The 18,797-nt window shown below is 45.7% G+C and overlaps 1 protein-coding gene across 1 annotated transcript in view; it reads left to right on the plus strand.

The window, feature by feature from the left end:
* The window catches only part of LOC8035214 (pancreatic triacylglycerol lipase), a 49,915-nt gene that overhangs the window by 15,917 nt on the left and 15,201 nt on the right, over positions 1–18,797 (plus strand). Inside the window, exons 2-5 of the mRNA XM_029975053.4 lie at positions 5,298–5,581; positions 9,368–9,514; positions 11,690–11,798; positions 14,398–14,517. Of these exons, the coding sequence (XP_029830913.2) occupies positions 5,298–5,581; positions 9,368–9,514; positions 11,690–11,798; positions 14,398–14,517 (660 nt within the window). The remainder of the gene's footprint in view (positions 1–5,297; positions 5,582–9,367; positions 9,515–11,689; positions 11,799–14,397; positions 14,518–18,797) is intronic.

The raw sequence follows: 18,797 nt of genomic DNA on the forward strand, positions 1-18,797 counted from the left end.
GAAGCGAAATTATCGCAAGTTTTTCGCACGCTACGATGAGATCCTACGACCACGCTTACGACAGCTACAAAGCTTTACGCACTTTTTATGATCAAATTTACGTCGCCGGCTACATCGCTGGCTTACGTCGTCCCGTCGACCAACGTGCATTTCTATGTGCTCTCTGTGCGCGTCCCAACGAGAGAAAAGAAGAAAAAAAGTGATTGAAACTGAACGCTGCGGCGGAGACAAACGCTGGAACCAACGCTAGCAACGATGGTGGTTATGTTGACTTCTTAGCGATCGAGTTCGTTATCAGTTGCGGTCGACGAAGGCAGCTATCTCGTGATCAGGAAAGGTGGGCATGCGGGCCCGTTTGAACAGACATTTCGTAGCGTGACTTCTACATCGCACGTACACAATCTCCAAACCACCCCAAAAGAGCGTTGCCGGAAAGACCACCCTATACTAAAACGAACGGTGGCCAACTCTGCTGTTGTTTTCTTCACCAAAGCGCCTCGGTACTACGTTGAGGCCTAAGTAATGCCTATGAGTGACCGTACTTCTCGTTGTGGCGCTGCTCTTACTGGCATGTTGTCGTCACAACATTCTATCGAAGCTTCACAGACATCCACGACGTGGTTTTTGGTTATCGTTTTATTCACTTTAAAATTCGTTTTCTCGCGTTATCCTATGGAATATTGGTATTGGTGAAGTCCTATTTTAACCCTCTTTATGTTCAAGCAGAAAGATGGGCTCTAGAATTTGGTTTCCGTACCCCTTTAAGGCTAAGTAACGAGTAACGGTATTTCGTTACTTTTGAGGAGAAACGCGTACAATAACGTTTAAGCAGCCTCGTTTTAATCCGAACCTGAGTGTGCGTCTATTGCGAGAAAGGCAGATGGGCAACCCGAAAAACAACTGAACAGTATGAAAAGTGTATCAACGTTCGCCATTGAATGCGCCAGTCGAACTCTGCAGCTGGGAATATCCTTCACCCAGAGAACACGATAAGGTTCGCGGGTTAAACCTAGAATCGTGTACCGGCCGATTGTAGACCCGGAAATTGCCAACGCGGGAATGCACATAACCGATTGTCAACTTACAAGAAGCAGGGAGAACAAAAGAGAGAGGGAATCCCATATTCAACAGCGTTTTCTGAAGCACAACACTGCCGTTCCTTCGAGCGCGTCGGTAGAACGACTCTTCAGCGTCGCCGGAGATGTTTTCAAGGAAGCGGGGCAACATAACCGATAAAAGCTTCGAGAGGCAGCTACTGCTTCAGTGCAACGACTGCTAAAAAGAAACCATGAAACAAATGCAGTTGCGTACTTCGTTGTCAAAGTATCGAGAAAAGTAACTCGCTACTTTTGAGGTAAAGTAACTTGTTGCTTTTGAGAACCAGTAACGAGTAGCGCATTTAGTTACTGTTTGAGTGAGTGACGGTATCTAGTTACATTTCTTGGGTAACGTGTACATGTCTGTGATGCAGTGCTGGGTAAAGTACATCTAAAAAGCACTTCCAGTAAAGTACAAAGTAAATGAGATGTGATGTACTTCAAGTAAAGTAGTAAGTACACTGTGCGCAATGTACTTGAAGTGAAGTACAGTAAATACGATGCACTTTCAAAGTGAAGTACAAGCATTTTAACACAATCTTTCATGATGCTCATTCATTCCCCTTTAAAGTGATTTTTTTAATCGTATGCATTCCCAGAGGTAATCAGGGGTGCATTACCTATTTTCAAAAACAACGGCGAATATTCGATAAAGTCAAGTGACCACAGAATAGTTATTTTCAGGAATGTAACTAAATTCAGAAGTCCCTCTTCTGAACTTAGCGCGCTTGCACTGGGTTGTTGCACCCAAAGGGGTTAAATTGACTAGCAGAGAGCATAACGTAAGTCCCGTAGCTTCCGCAAACAATTTTCTTATAAAAAAGGCTCCTCTCCTCAATAAAACAAACAATAAACGGTGAGTGTGCAAGCGAGCTGGTGATAATTAATCATAATGTGACACCTGACATTGGAGTGCGAAAACATTAAAAAGAAAAAACTTTTAAGTCGAAGGAAAAGACAAAAGAGAATGTCTCAAAACATTTTGATATATGTTCCCCTCTGCTGTCTTTTTCTGCGACTTAAAAGTTTAATTTTTCCACACCACAGTCTCAGGTTCTACATTATGATTAATATTACTTTTCTAATATTTTAAACCTCCTTGCTAGCACTGACCAACCAAAAAGTAGTGCAAAAAGCAGTCGAAAAGGTTGCGTAGTGTGGCGAACGTTTCTCCGAGAAGGAGGGTATATAAAGCACTGGGTGAGTCTATCTTACGTTATGGAATCTCGTTATACGGAATGTGCTCCAACTATAAAAAATCAAAAATTAATAATATCTTCTATAAAATTGCTTGTAATATCACATATGGGACAATGTACGAAGAATTCGAGAAAGGTAAGAAAATGAATGCCGCGGGAGTCTTAACTACTGAGAGGTTGCACTGTTATGTAATTTTGGTAAAACATTACTTCAATAGTGATTTTAAAATTTCGTTAACAAAAGAACCAAATTTGAGGCGAACAGAAAAGTTCATTCTTCCTAGGAGTTCTTCTAGATATGGAAAAAATGCAAGGTCATACTATGTTCCTTTTTATTTTAATAAGTTGCCAGAAGAGCTTCATAACCTGGATTGCCTAAAAAGACTAAAACAAGACCTGAGAGAATGGTGCTGCCAGACGATAGGTGACTGAAATGGACCACGTTTTTTCGCTTGTTCTATTGTCGGGTATAATTCTCTTTGTTTGGTTTTGTCTAGTTGCATGTTAAGAATGCATGCCTTGTTATAACTATGCAAGCAACCTGTTGGACGCCAGGTCCCGCAGACAAGCATACCCATGCTTTTGCGGGCCGGTCTATGTACTGTGTTAAAAACGAGACAATAAAATATTTATTTATTTATTTAGCGAGAGTTCAAAAAGCTACGGGAAAGCCGCCTCTAGAACAAACGGAGCGATGCTTCGTCTGCTCACGTTTCTGGATAGAGATAGAATATCCCTCCCAGTATTTGTTCGGAGTTGACAAAGCATCATTTCACGATAAAAATTTAACAGCACCAAATTTGGGGAATGCACTTTGAAGTCGATAGCTGTACCTTCCTCGGAAAGTACCAGAAGAAATACTTTAAGTAAAGTACAAGTACATACTCGGAGATTGTACTTAAAATAAAGTACAAGTTTCCTAAATTTACTTGAAGTAGTACTTTAAATACAATGTACTTAAAGTACTTCTCAACACTGCTGTGATGAACTTTATTATACAGGACTATATATTGGAGGATCGCTTCTTTTTCTAGCAATGAAGCGAAAGGTACTTGAATATATCATATGGTATACGGTATGTGATTTGTTGTATAGTGTTTACTATAATATGATAATATTATAGTAAACACTATACCACCTTGCAAAATATGGCTGTTCACAAACTAAGAAGGCGTGCACCCTGCCCAATTCTGAGCACCTTTACGTGTTTTGTTGTCTTACATATGGCTACAGTCAATAGGCGAGGCGTGTGCATCATATAAAGTCGTTTAAAGATCATGAGGTCTTAGTACTGGATGTACAAAAATCAAGACCTCGCGTCATTTTTCTCGAGTCCATCGTCATGTGTACCGCGCTCGCGTTCGGGGAACATTGAGTGCTACTCATTGCGTGAATTGTATTAACAATCTTTCGTCGGTTGGATGAATGGATGCGTAGGGCTGAACCCTTGTACTTGGGCGGCCGCTTGCGCCACCTATCCAGTATGTTTTGTAATCATCAATAAATAGATAATACACCAACCAAATCCTCGTTTAAAGGCGGAACCATACGTTCCGAGACTTTTAAACGAGGATTTGCTTGGAGTATATTTTATTTATTATTATTTTTGCTCCCCCACCAGAGAGGCATCTCTCGAATGTTCACTGTCAAGTCTTTTTTGTAGTTGCAAGAGCCCATGTAGAGGCTCCGCCTCGAACGCGAGCTTTCCTCCTTGGATAGCACTTTGTAGCACGCGCAGTCAAAACCAAGCGGAAGGCAACGAGCGCATGCTGGAGGCGACGATTGTACTCAATTCTTAACCTGTCGCCGACTATATTTAGGAGTCCGTGTTTCCGGAGCTTATTTTTCGCTAAAACTGAACATTTTTGGAAAAAGAAAAAAAAAATACTTTTTTTTGTAGGCTTGATTTTCAGATTTGGAAGATTAAATTTACTGTGCTTCCAATTTTTTTGTTTAATAAAGAAACAGATATCCGGACACAAACGTACCCTTAATTCATAAGAACTCACCCGTATCGAGTGATATGGTTGCAGCTGCATTTTGAATTGGCGACCTTATCATTGGCAATACTAAAACTCTACCACGGCTAATCTTGCAAAGAAGTGTTGCTTAAATTAACGTCGATACTTCGAAATAACCAAACACCTGAACGTAGAGTTGGTGGGAAGCATGAAAGCTCCAGCTGCCCTGCCCTCCTTCTATGAGATAAACAGGATCTTAGATTTCACTGTTATATATAAACCCAGCCCCTCGTCCCCTCTAAAGCTGGGGTCACACTGCTCGGACATCATGCAAAAGACAGTCTGCAAGCACGAGACACTGCGATATTCGGAGTTCGAATGCCGCGTGATAGGTATCCTCCTTGAACTCACTGCCGTGCGGCATTCGAAGCACGGATCTCGCGGTTACTCTTCTTCGAATCTCTATGCAGACTGTCTTTAGTATGATGTATAAGCAGTGTGACCCCGGCGTAAGAAGCACAGATAGTATGCTCCGAACTTGAAACCGGAAGAGCGACCTTTGTCGTGACCCGGAAGTACAATCCCTTACAAAAATTATGAATGAGTTTCAATTGTGTGTCTAATATATTCTTATAGAATACATTAGAAACTCAATTGAAACACATTGATAATTGTTTTAATGGATGACCGGTTGTTCTCACGAACTTTGACGAGATAACTGATAAGCACCCTTTTGCCCATAGTTCGAGATTTCAAAAGAAACTGAAGTGGATTTTGCCTATAATTACCGACATTGCCCTCACGAAATTTATTCGTAAAATACCGTTTTCCTTTGCTTTTTATTTTGCCATCGTGACCTCGAAAATCGGAATTTTTTTTTCGTATAAATCTGAATTGAAGAAAATAACAATATACGAACATGTGTTTTTCGGAGTTTTCTTTTTCCGGGTTTATCTAAAAACACGGAACCTTAACCTTAACATACATGACATCTAGGCTCTCCTCTACAAAGTAACTAACACAGCTGTCTCCGCATGCAGCGCCACCGAGCGGCACCAGCCTAACGAGATGCTACGGCAAGTACGGCTGCTTCTCGGTGGGCGAGCCCTTCCTGTCGATCCACCGTCCCCTGAACCTGTACCCACTTCCGCCGGAAGCGCTCGGAGTCCAGTTCCTGCTGCGGACCCGGAGGAACAACGAGTTCTACCAGAGGCTCAAGTCCGGCGACGCCGACAGCTTCGCCGACTCCAAGTTCGACAGCACCAGGCCCACCATGTTCATCATCCACGGCTACCTGGAGCACGGCTACCAGAAGTGGATACCGGTAAGCCGCGGGGCGCGCCACCAAAATGGACACCATAGAAATGTCAGTCTGCAGACGCCAACGTTACTAGAACCATCAGTTGGGAAACTTCCACAGAGCCTGCATTAAAAAAGTGGCTCCGATCCATACACGAGAACCGAGCTAATGGCGATCGCAACGCCGCCATTTCTCCCGCAGCGTCCACTCCGGGAACTGCACGGGTGCACGTCGAGTCGGGCAAGGGCCTGTGGCGCCATCTCGCAGGGCCATTCCGGAGTAGCTATGTAAAGCAACTTTCATGTTTCAACTCATCGCTAAAGGGTGGCGCTGTTATCGTATTTAGCTCGGTCTTGGTGGACGCCAGCAGCCCAGGTTTCAAGGGTGAGTTTCGCAACTGAGGGTTTTAGTAACGTTATCGGACGCTGTCTGAGGCATGCTTCTTTCTTATATGACGGTCACATTTGTCATAAAAGACGGCCTGCTGACATGTAGAAAGCGAATATATGTGTGAAGCAGACATGCTTTGAATTTAATTGCTGCGTGTCCACAGACAACTCTGCCATGTCGTCTGCAGAGAACTCCGTGGATGGATGGATAGATGGAAGCTAACGGCTGTACCCTTTATATCGGGCGGTAACTTGCGCCACCTAGCCTTGAAGTTAAGAACTGAAATATGATTTCTTTCCTTCGTCAATTTGCTTGCACTTTGCAATTTCGTAACTATCACCAGGCGGCGTGGGATATCACCAGGGTGACACCCCTGTCATTTTGTATGATGCATGATCGATGCGACTGCTGCTTTAAGCGAACCCTAAACGTCACTGGTCTTTTCCCAGATATTCGTCAAATTTAAGCGGGACAACACTGTTTCGCTTAAAGTTACGGTAGGCTTTCGCCGCTCTCGGCACACGCGCAGTTTTCTGAAAGCATAACCACTCTTGACGAATCGGTGGGTAAAATAAAGGGGCACGAAGAATGCAATGTGAAGGGCCCTTCGCGATGCTTGTCGTAATTTTCTTCGTCGTGTCTTTGCATCAACTACAGAGTTGATGCAAATCTAGACCCCGTATGTGATAAAATTTAAAAAAGCGAGCGAGCGAATATTACTGGCTTGACAATAGCTTAGCGCGCCGCTATCTGCTTAAACTCTTTAGCAAATGGGCCACAGATCACGACTAGAACCAGGTGGAATATTTGTACCTCGGTATTTTGTATGGAAGCGCTACGAGGTTGATTTGAATCTGGACAACGGGGGGGGGGGGGGGGGGGGGGGGGGGGAGAGAGACATTTGAAAATGTAATGCGGACAACATCAGCTTTGACATGCGTCGCAATTTCAATTATTCAGCAGATGGGGTGCAACAGACTTGTACGGTATACTCGTTATGAGTAATCAAATTACTTGTCATAGATTACTTTTTTTTTAAATTTCGTAATAGTTTCATTTCACTTACGAGGGAGTCATCACAAGAGTAATTCGATTAATTTTAGGAGAACTAAAATGACTTGTAGGTGTTACTATTTTTTCCGCCCCCTTTCTAATGTCACCTTTGGTTTGTGCAAGTTTCCTACAAAGAAATCCTCAAACTAAGTCTCTGACAGGAGGGCGTTTTACCGAAATGGGATTAAAAAGATAAGTAGTTTATATTTTGGGGGTTAAAATCCAATAATGGACAGTACGAAAATCCCACCGTTTTCAAACCGGGAGAAACATCTGTCGTTCTTAAAGGATAATCTGTCGTTCTGAAAAGATAAAGAAATCAGAAAGGTAACGGTTACATTTTTTTTAGTCATGGCCATTTACTTTTCTTTTCATGTAATCAAGTAATTGAGTACATTTTAAGCAAAAGTAATTTTAAATGTGATCGATTACTTTTTTTCTAGTAAAGTGTACAAGACTAGTTGCAGATCACGGTAAAAGCCAGACTGAACCTTCGAGGCTTGTAGTTACTGCAAGGGTGACTGGAACCCCTATCGAGCTCGTTCACTTTATCCGGCTACGTGCACAGTAGGAAGGCCCTTTAATCCGCCCCACCGCTACGTGTTGATTCTTTTGGCCGGAACCCCATTGTCATCGAACCTGATGGTTTTAAGGCACTGCAGGGCTGACTGTTCACATTATCCGGAAATGTGCACAATACATTACATCAACACGTTCACCTGTAATGTGAGCTTTTAGAACTCACCGCACCGCTATACATGTGTCTGGCTGACAACGACTGTCATGGAATGAAGGAAGTCAGAGCTATGTTAGCCTGGGTAGACCTGAAGGCTTGTAGTCCCTGCAGGACTGATTGTCTACTCTATCCGGCAATATACACGGTACGCAGGGACGTTACATCAATATGTTCGCTTATAATGTGCGTTTTAGAACCCGCCCCATCACTATACCTCTGATTCCTCCAGCCGATGTCCGTTGCCAAAGAAAAACCCGGTGGCTTGTAGGCACTACAAGACTCGACTGTTCATATTATCCGGCAGTGCGCACAGTACGAAGGAGCAGCAGTTGACTGTTAGAATGTAGCATGTGTTAATTTTGTGTCCATTTGTTTTGCGGATAACATCCGCGTAGGAGGGGGGGGGGGGGGGGAGGGAGGGGAGGGGAGGGGGAGAGCCTGTGCCCCTCCCCCTCCCCTCCCCTCCCCTCCCCCCCCCCTCCCAACCGGTCCCCTACAGTTCAGCAGTACAAACAAGGAAGAATAAAGTACATCATGCGCGAAAGATGAAACGAAACAAGGCATATCAATATAAAGCATCGATTACTTTAATACAATGAGGCGTTTCCCATGAAACAAGTAAAGAGAAAACAGATACAATCTACTTCAAACATCAAAACGTTTCTTACGTCTCCAATGTATGGTGTAACGGAGATTGCTTCATTATCATTTTGACACGGAGCGTGCCATCCATACGGCGAGCAAGTGTTCCAAAATACGTCCTTGGCGCATCGGAATGCAAGGAGAGGCACGCCAATCAAAGGGCAACAGAAAGAAGTCGTAAGGAACGCATTATGAGTTATGACGAGGCAGCCAATCTTAGGCTGTCATTAATTGATGTCGTGGTGTGCAAGGAGCAGAAGAACTTGCACGCCGTATTACATTTCAGGAAAAAAAAAAAGAAAAAGAAGATCGGGCTAAATGTTTAGAAAAAAACAGGTAACCACATAAGTACTACGTTTGGACACAATACCGACTATATAGGACGACTACAGAAAAGAAACTTCCATTATACAAAAGAAAATGGAGCATCACATGTCACCAGCATCTTTCTGCAATGATTTTTGAAGCTATACAACGACTGATCAAAGTTTATGTTTATATCTGTTTTGTTTAGAATTTCTTTTTTTTTTTTTGGGGGGGGGGGGGAAGTGTTTAGAATTTGTCGACCATAATTTTTTCGCTTTGGATTTTGAGACGTGTACGTAATCAGTCTGTATATTGGTGTGGAGTGAAGTCTGTTTTTATGTACCCATTGCAGGGGTTAGAAATAATAAATAGGATCCGCTTTCAGCGTATTGTATTTGTTTATCAAGTTGCTGTGTTCTTAGATTCCTTCCGTCCCCTTTATAAATGTATACTATATACGTAGGGTTCTTTTCTTTTTTTTTTTGCAAGAGAATTAGTTTATTGTAGCTTGTAGCTCTTGTTGTTCCCCAAATCATGATGCCGTAGCTGATTTTGAAGTAAAATAGTGATGTAGTATGATGTCCGTTTAAGCCAGGTAGTAGACATTCAAGACAAATCGTCATCGGCGCTTTTGAACCGGCCCCGCGTCAATTGGTTGATTGCTCCGGTTGCCATCATCTCAGGAGTTGTCCACGGAACTGCTGACAAAGGACAACTACAACGTCATCGTGGTGGATTGGGGCCAAGGCGCCATGCCTCCGTACACGCAGGCAGTGGCCAACGCCAGGATGGTCGGAGCACTCGTTGCGGACATGATTATGCACATCCAGGTAAGAGACTGTCTGTCTGTTCCTCTGGGAGCCATGGCCGACCGTTCGTGACCGTGGCACGTTGGTCGCCCAAGAAGCGGGACTTCGCGTGCCGACGTCCACGGGGCCGGAGTGGGGGACATTTTTCTGTCGTTGCGTGTCTCCAGTTTGTCGTTTGGGTTTTCGCTTTCTCGCATTTCCTTTTTTGTCTTGCTTTTTACGTAAGTTGGACATAATTTTTTTTTTTTCATTCTGAGACCACGGAGGTTTACGTAAGCGTGACCAGTTGGGATGAATCTTGGAAATTCCCTCGACCACTTCGGGGGAACATTAGTAATGTAAAAAAAAAACGCCCGGAGGCAACACTCGTTGGCGGCCCAGGGCACACCATGTCACCGCATACGGGATAAGTTATTCTTATTGTTTTTAATGCTTCATGTGAATCAGATAATCAGTGCTCTGGATCGTGAACGCCGCTTAGGAAATAACTCGGTGACAGGTGTTTTTACAGATGAAACCAATAGAACATTCACGCTATGCTGTTCTTCGAAGCAGGGTACGTGACTAAGCGCCTCACGTCTCCCAACAGGCGGGACCCTATTTTAGACGCTTTGCAGCGTTAGATTACATCCTCGATCGCTGACCTTCTCTTGCCTTGCCAAGATGTCGAGCCAGTGAAGCGTTCGTTGACGAGCTTCCAGAAAGGCCAACGCTGGGGACGAGGACACGGTCGAATCAAAAATGGCAATAACCTGCCCTGCTGTGGTCACGATGAAACGAAGTACACGTAATAAAAGGAAAAAAATATCGAAGGTCGGTTATGGTTGCGTCGCCCACGCACAGCTTCTGCAAGGCGTCCATTGTCGATCTTGAATCGATCATTCGTTTCAGCGTAAATTGGAGCACGCTCGAGAGCTATAGGAGAAATGCAAACACAGCAAACCCACGGACAAATTACAGATGAAGACGCAACGTCACGGCGAGTTCAATTCACGCCACCCAGAAGACAATCCGTGCGTGTGACGTCATCGTCGGTGGGATCCCCCGACCCCATCCCAAGCGGCGAACACGCCGAAATGTGACGAGAGTCTCCGCAAGGCGGTAGACAATTCCGTCTTGGCGTCGCACTCGGTGTAGCGGGCGCAAACCAGGGCCCAATCGGGCAACACCCAAAGTGCTGCGTCACGGTATAGTTCGGCGTCGTTCGGAGCGCGGTATCCCCGAGCAAACCGGTTGGCCACGAGTGGGGTCAATCGACGACTGTATTTGGCTGTATCCAGATTACGTTTCACACCGTGATCATCCGATTACGACTGGTTAGGCCGTCAAGATCAGATTGAATCCAATCCAATCCGCGCACCGGGACACCAGTGACTTGTGAGCGTTTGTGTGTCCTCCAGCTGGTGACTTCGAATCTTACCTATAAGCCGCGCGGCCAGGCTGCTAATACATTATACTTAATATAGCCTGCAGACATTGTCTACAGGCCATGCTTATATGGCGGTCCTGTCACAGTGGTCATACGAAGAACTGCCTGCAGACAGTTTGGAAGCAGGTATGAACCGCGGAACACCGTGTCCTTTGCATGATGTATGCGCTGTGGGACTGGGAATTTACGCTGAGGTAAAGTGTGTTGTTTATGCGCATTATACAGACAAGCCTCAGTTGCGATAAAGTCTATAACTTCCGCGAAACGCCCCTAAACGCACATGAAGGCTCCCTACCCTAAACATAATACAAGAATAAATATGGCTTCCGGTTTAGTCGAAACCAAGTAAGTCTATCCGAGTCACTTTCTCTCGCATATTCATGGTTTCGTTTTCCTGTCCAATTTTAGAATCACTCGCAGTACGTGTCTTCGGTGTTGTGGTGCTTGCTCGTACTTGGAAAGGGCATGACGCACAAAAGAAAAATGGCGATGTTTGCCGCTATTTTAAAATTCAAGGTCGGTTTCTTAATTTCATACACACGTACGCGTCTTCCAGGAATAATGAGAAGCGTGTTGACTTGCAGACGACTAAGTGGCCAAGCCAAGTGTTGCCAGTGTGCGTTTAGTATAACTCCGTTGTCGACTCGAGGTTTTTACGATTGCACCACCGCGTGTTATTGATTGGGCGCTGTCTTCGTCACACCCTGTTGCAGACTTGGGGGGCACTCGAGCGTAATTTATTGACTCGAGCCGTTGGCACGTTCCAGGATCGCTACAGCGTGGCCGGAGCGGACTTCCACCTGATTGGCTACAACGTGGGTGCTCACGTGGCCGGCTACGCGGGAGAGAGGGTGAAGGGCCTCGGCCGCATCACTGGTAAAAACAAAACAAAAAATAAGTTGACAGCGACTTTTACTTTAGAAGCACTATAAAGCATAAAACGCAGTGTTTAAGTACTGAGAATATTTATTTGTTTAGGAGACATACACAGTCTTGTATACTATAGGTTACGTGGAATCATTATGGGCATATAAAAAGTAAAGATCAGGTTGCGTTGAGTCACGTGACATAAGTTGTCGCGCCATATTTAATGGGAAACTGAATTGGTCTGTAGGTCACTTGACGTCAGGTCACGAGACATCAATTTCCCCGCCAAATTTAGCGAAGAAACTGAAATGGTGTCTGGGTCGTTTGACGTAAATTTTTACGCTAAATTTATCGGGGAAACTGAATGGTCTATAGGTCACTTGAAGTCCGGTCGCGTGACATTGAATTTCCCGCTGAATTTAGCAGGGAGACTGAATTCGTGTGTAGATCACGTGACATCAATTTCCCCGCTAAATTTAGCAGGAAATGGACGGACGGACAGACAGAATTTTGGGAATTTTAATTTTTTAAACGCTAAAAAGAGTTTTACGGTTTAAAAAACACAATCAATAAATTAGGTGACTTTAGGAAGTTTTTGTCACAACCCTGTAGGATACTTTTCCCTTTCATACGTTTGATTTTTTTCTTTTCCTAGGTGGAATTAAAGCAAAGCGTCATTTTCGTAAAAGAATTTCTGCCAAAAATTGACGCTTTTCATAAAGTTCGCGCCGTATAGGAGCTGCTGCGCCAATTATCCGAGTTTGTCACTGTTTGGGCAGATACTGTACTCTGAGCATGTATTGCACGCGAGAGCTACGTCAGCGCCCGGCGTGAGCTCGGCTGAGCTCGAATCGAAAGAAGAGCGTGACGTCAGCGTTCGGCGAGGACTCGTATCCAATCATACGCTACACGTCCGAGCAATGGCGACCGCCAATGTTGCTTGATGGACTTTTGAAAAGGGCCTATTAGGCTTAGCGATAGCAGGTCATTAGTGGCATCCTTCAGATGTGGCGGTATTAAAGAGTTCTAGTTTTTGATCAGTTATTCAATAGACCAGATTACATCAACAACAGGTCTTTCGAATCGCTTGACCGATTTGATTGACACCATTTTTTACAGGTCTGTTACATTGAATGCGTTTATTCAGGAACTCTAGAGTGTGTGGCAGTAGATTAATTAGTACCACCATCACCCGTAAAGTCGGTAAAGCGTTTTGCGGTGAATGGTTTTCTGATGTTGCGACGCACTGCATCACACACTCCTCTGATGGTCTTCAACGAAAATACAGTGTTTATATTAGACATAATTCAGCGTAATAAATCACTACATCTGAATATGACGCTTCTCGAAACGCAAAAAATAAAAGGATGTGATTATTGATATTTGTTTTCTATGGGTAACGAGAAGGCATCTAAACAAGGAATCAGTCACGACCGAATGGGCGAAAGAAACTACATTTACCAGTCCAAGGCTGCCGGTATAAGGCAGCTTAATGAGGGCTCCCCGGCCAGGTTAGGATTTAACATATGATATATTGACAATATTCACTTTGTTAAAGGGGCGATGCAACAATTTTTGTACTTTGCGCAAATACCGCTTAGAACGGATCCCTGACATTAATGACCTATGAAACACGCGTTCGTTTTTCATCCCACGCAATAGGAGTCCCAGAAAAAAAAATTAAAGAAAAACGAGCAGCGTTCACCCCCTCAACTCGCAGCCAGAACGAGCGGCCATGTGATCTGGAGCCGATTATATGCCGCCAATGTAGATCATAGCCACACGCTGGGGTTGGCAAAGCACAGGGTACGCGCCGAGTTCCAGACATTGTTATGGCTCGGCTATTGTCGTCGCTGCAGCGATTGGACACGGGCCACTACCCGAATGCTCCTCGAGCTAGTAATCATAACGAGCCCAAACCGAGTGCCCACGCAATTCTCGGGTCCAATCTATAAACCGCATTCAAATATCGTTACTTGGGTGTACTGCGATCCCCACGTTACGTCATCAAAATTTGCAAAGGAGAGATTGAATGAAAATGATCGCTTTTCTCCTCGAAATTACACCGCAACAAAGGAGTTCCTTGGCAAGCGGAGTTGCGTGCGAGTATCCTTGACTCCCACTAGTGCCAGTAAGCTCGTGTATAGTGAAAAACATTCCAACTGAATATCGTTGCGCAGCTCCTTTAGTATTTAATAATTACTGATCAATTTACACGGACTGCCAGGTATGCGATTTGACAACCAGTGCAAGAAAGGGCGTAGAATTTCCACCAAACAAATTACCTTTGACAAATAAAACAAACGTGAACAATAACTAGGGAAGTGAGGAAACGTAACGGTGAGATGAGAACGTTGACAAAAAAATCTTGGAACGTACGAGATATTCCTAGCGTTCTGCGAAAGCCTGATATGTCGGTCAGCTATACCGTAATACACAATGGTTCTATCAGAACGTTTACGATGCATGTGACAAAATGTGTTTCTGTATTTCAACCTATGGAATGAAAGTCTGGACGGTTCCTCAGTCGTAGAATGTTCTCTCCCCCACGTGTCAATGTGCCGAGTTAACATTCGACAGTAAGGTGATCTGCTGGCGCTTGTTGCAGGCCTCGACCCCGCTGAGCCCTACTTCGCCAACACGGACAAGGTGGTCAGGCTGGACCCGTCCGACGCCGAATTCGTGGACGTCATCCACACCGGAGGATCAAGCTTCCAAAGCGGACCCAGTACGTGTCCACCATTAGTGTCCTCTAGGCTGCATGCTCTTGTTTGCGTGTTTGATCGTTCGTTTGGTAACGTTCAGCGAAAATGGGAATGACAGTCACAGGGATAGGTGTGGACTCTCTTCACGGGTTAAGTAGCTACCCGGCTATGGGATGGGGAAGCCGGGGTTCATTGAAAGAGTCGAGGTCAAAATTTAGGAGGGAAGGGGGGAAGGTTCAACTTATTGACGGTGGAAAGTCGTCTACGATAAGCCAGTGTTCCGCAGGAAGTGCGTGTCTTCAGAGCCTCGCCTCGCAGACTTTAGGCCGTATAAGGGCGCGGCTGGACGGAAGCAGTTGGTGATCGTCGAACCAGCTTGTGCATGCCAAGTAGCCCACGCGCTTTTCGCAAAGGACGTAAACAAAACGAGAAACAGAATCAAGATTGGCACCCGCCTAGCACAAAACAAAGCAAAAAACAAGAAAGCGTTCGTGTCAATGAAGGTCCTTTGATGTTGGCACGGGCTACAGCGGGTACCTCGGGGCGAGCTGGAGTCCCCCCGATAAGCTGCGCTTCAGAGGAGTAGACACACTTTTCGGCCGTTTTGGTGCTCAAAATTATTGTGGCCAATTACCCGAAACTTTGTCCAAAATCTCAGAAAACGATAAAAAAAAAAAAAAAAGAAATACTCCGCAACGGAGCGACACAATTTATCGCCCGAGCGTCCCCCGACATTGCATATACATAAACTTCTCTTAAAGCTTAGCAAGCTGCATTTTTGAATCTCAATGATCGCCAATGGCGCCCGCTCTGCACTATAGGCAACAAAATGGCGGCGCCCACAAGAGCATCGGGGAACGAAGTGCCGCTACTCTAAAGCCGCCGTCACACTGGCCGTATACATCATACAAAAAGAGAGGGTGTTCCCTTCACATACGATGACAGAAGTGCCCGCGGGCATGCTTATTCAAGAATATCCGTAGCATTTCTTAGTTATATGTCGAGACCGGATATGACGAAGTCGGTTATAACGAAATAGCGGCTACTACTAAACGACCACGATTTCCCATTCCTTTTTGCACCTCGTTATAACCGAAGTCGGTTATACCGAAATAGCGGATATAGCGAAGTGATTTCCGATTCCCGTTGAGTTCATTATAACCAGTCTCAAGTGTAGCACCATCCAGAAAAAGAAAAGAAAAAAAGTGTTCGAGTCAGTAGAAGCTTTTTTTTTTTTTTAGGGGGACGGGCATGCGCGGCAACAGGTACCTTGGGGTGAGTCATCGGCTCGCCTTTCGTATTAGAACGGCGGATTCGTGCCCATATTCCACCCTACGCATTGCTTTGTTTTCTTAGTTTGTTTTCCCCCTGGTGATTCTCGCACCCGTCTGTGCAAACCGGTATCCTTGAAGCGAGTGTCCCGCTGCTCCGTAACTTCGACCTCGTTTGTCCTGCATGCGTCGCCCCGTTACGAACAAGAGTGACCCGAGCGGCGGGGCGGGCTTAATGCTAGACTCACGCTTTTCGTCTGCATGCTCTTCCGAGCGTTCGCTGTGCTACGGGTAATAAACGGGCCTTCACTATGTCTTTGTTCCGATCGGCGCTGCGCTCGCGATCGCGTGTCAGAACGGACGCTCGCGTTGACAACGAAAGGTCGCGGCTTCATGGTTATACAGGCTTGACAATTATCACCCGCACGAAGTCACCTCGATGGTCTTTTGATGAGCCTAGTCGAAACGTGACAAGGTGTTCGCTTAGTGATGACGTTTTTTTTTTTTTTCGATTTTGACGACTGTGTCGTAGCAACAATATAAAACGGTGAAGAAAATGGTGCCGTGAGTATACAATTAGCAGACAACGAAAACGTAAGTCATCCGTTAGGCTCAGTGGGAACTGGACACCGCGTTCGTTCGCTCTACACTTCTAAGTTATGTATTTAATTTACGGTATCCTGTTCTAAAGCCTTTCGTGTTGGCATGAAGATCGTGTGACATAATATCAAGCTTGGCGGCATAACTTTTAGGTGACAGGGCGTCTCTCGAATTCTCGGCCTCCAGCCTTGACTTCTGTCGTGCATCAGACTTGTCGTAACTGGTGATAAGTAGCCGGGATCGCAGCTCGTGATGTCGCGTTGAGACAAATCCTGATCATGACGTTACGAATGGAAAACGTCAATGGGCTCCACCTATTTTCGAAGGAGTGGCGTCGCGTGCTATTTGTTAAGCCTAATCTAAACCTAACAAGCAGTTATGTTACACTTGCCATCGCTTTTGTCTCGTGGGGATTGCGTAGTAGAGACTGGGACGTACCGGTTTGTAACAAAGGCTGTACAGGTGTCCCATTTTTTCTTTCTTTTCGGAAAGCGGGAAAAGGTCGTCCCGCTTGTCGAAGATTTTTGCGAAGATACACTTGGCACGTTCTCGGAGCGCGTGGCACGGACGCACGGCAGAGAAAGCGTCTACGAACAAAGCAAGGAGGCGGGCGGATTTAATTGGCACGAAACCGTTTGTAGGCGTTGCGCCAGAATGCCATTGTTGTTGTGCGGTGTTTCGGTTACGTGGTCCCGCAGTCGCCGTGCTTTTGTTCGTTTCTATATCCTTGTTTTTTCTTTGGCTCGTGGCGAGAAGCTTCCGCTCGCAAGGTCGCATTGTCTTCCCGTAGCTCTTGTCCGCCGTGTTTCGTTTCGGTTCCACCGTCCTTGTTCGACGACTGTCGCAGTGGCGGTGAAAGTTGAAGGTTCCTGTGGGCTCTCTGGTTCCTTTTAGATCACGCTTTTTTCTTGTTTTATTTTACTTAGTTGGTCGTGTTTGATTTTGTTTTTGCGAGCCTATGTGCGTTCAAGAGTGTGCGCGAGCTTGCTCGTGTGCCTGTGTATCTGCTCGCGTGCGTGCTTGTGTGTATGTGTGGAAGGTGTTTGTTTGGCCTGTTTTTGTGTCTGTGTATATTTTTTAAACTTTAATGCTTGCAAGCTTGCGAGCGTTCCAAAATGCATGTGTGTGCATGTGTGTTGCGTGGTGTCTGTGCCTCTGTGAGGCGGTTTATTTGCCTCTCTGAGTTCGTGTATGTTTGTACAACTGTTTACATGCGTGCGAGCCTACGAATGTTAAGGCTCGCTCACACAGTTGCGTCGATTGCGTTCCGTCGTGCTGCGCAGTACCTTTCCACTGGCTCGTCGTGAGGGTTGCCATAGCGACATGTTCGACGTGAGCAGTCTTAGCGAAGTGCGCATGTACAGTCACACACGAACGCAACTTTGTGAACGAGCCTTTATAGTGCGTGTGCATCCGTGCTTATGTGTGTCTGCTGTGCGCGTGTGTGTATGTACGTAAAAGGCATGCGCGCTCAGCAGCAAGGCCACTGCGACGGCTGCTAACGTGACTTCAATGAAAGCCGCGGATATATCGTATATGAGCTTCATCCTGCTCTTCCGCACGTTGGTGGGGTTTCTTCGGTTGCACGACGTCTTGACACGAATCGGGACGGCCGCTCGGCTCCCCGCGCGCCAGACTCGCCGCCCGTTTCTACGCCGATGATTCCGTCGGGCCGCGTACATACTTGACACGGATTTTGTCCGTATAGATAATTGTTTCGCGTCCCGTTTGTTTTCTTGCTCCGGCGGGCAGTGATGTGGGTTGCGCACGGGCGCTGCTCGACGCGTCATGCTGCGGTGTCAGGGTCAACTAGGGGGGGATAAAGCAGGGGGGGACATTTTTTTTTCTTCTTTAAAAGTCGCTTCGCGACAGGGGACGAGTGCCTTACAAAAATTGTCTTCGAGGACAAAGGGGGTGGTGTAGAAGACAAGGCCCTGCGGGTGACGTCATCGTTGGTGGACCCAGACTCGCCCCAAGAGGCAAACACGAGAAACGCCGCAAAGCGGCAGACGCGTGCGTCTTGGCGTCACCGCGTGTGCTAGCGTCGCGCTCGTTGTGAGGCGCCGCACGACGCGTTAGCGGCGACGCTGACGCAAGTTGTTCGGCGCGGGGCGTGGATCCATTCGTGATGACGTATTTATTTATTTATTTATTTACCCTCAAGGCCCCGAAGGGCATTACAGAGGGGAGTGGGGGGGGGGGGGGGGATTAGGTGACAGGGTACAGTTGTTGATACATGAAATATGATACAGTAATTAATGCACGCTTGCTTAGACACTTCAAAAATATTTACACAATGTTATAACAGTAATAACAACTAGAAAATGGTTAATGAAAACTAACAAACAATGCATTTTTAAAATCAATAATATTGGTTATGGAGGCTATGTCAGCGGAAAGGCGATTCCAATCGGAGCTAGTACGAGGAACGA

This window comes from Ixodes scapularis, unplaced genomic scaffold (assembly GCF_016920785.2).
Source record: "Ixodes scapularis isolate PalLabHiFi unplaced genomic scaffold, ASM1692078v2 PGA_scaffold12__126_contigs__length_90152505, whole genome shotgun sequence".
NCBI lineage: Eukaryota > Metazoa > Arthropoda > Arachnida > Ixodida > Ixodidae > Ixodes > Ixodes scapularis.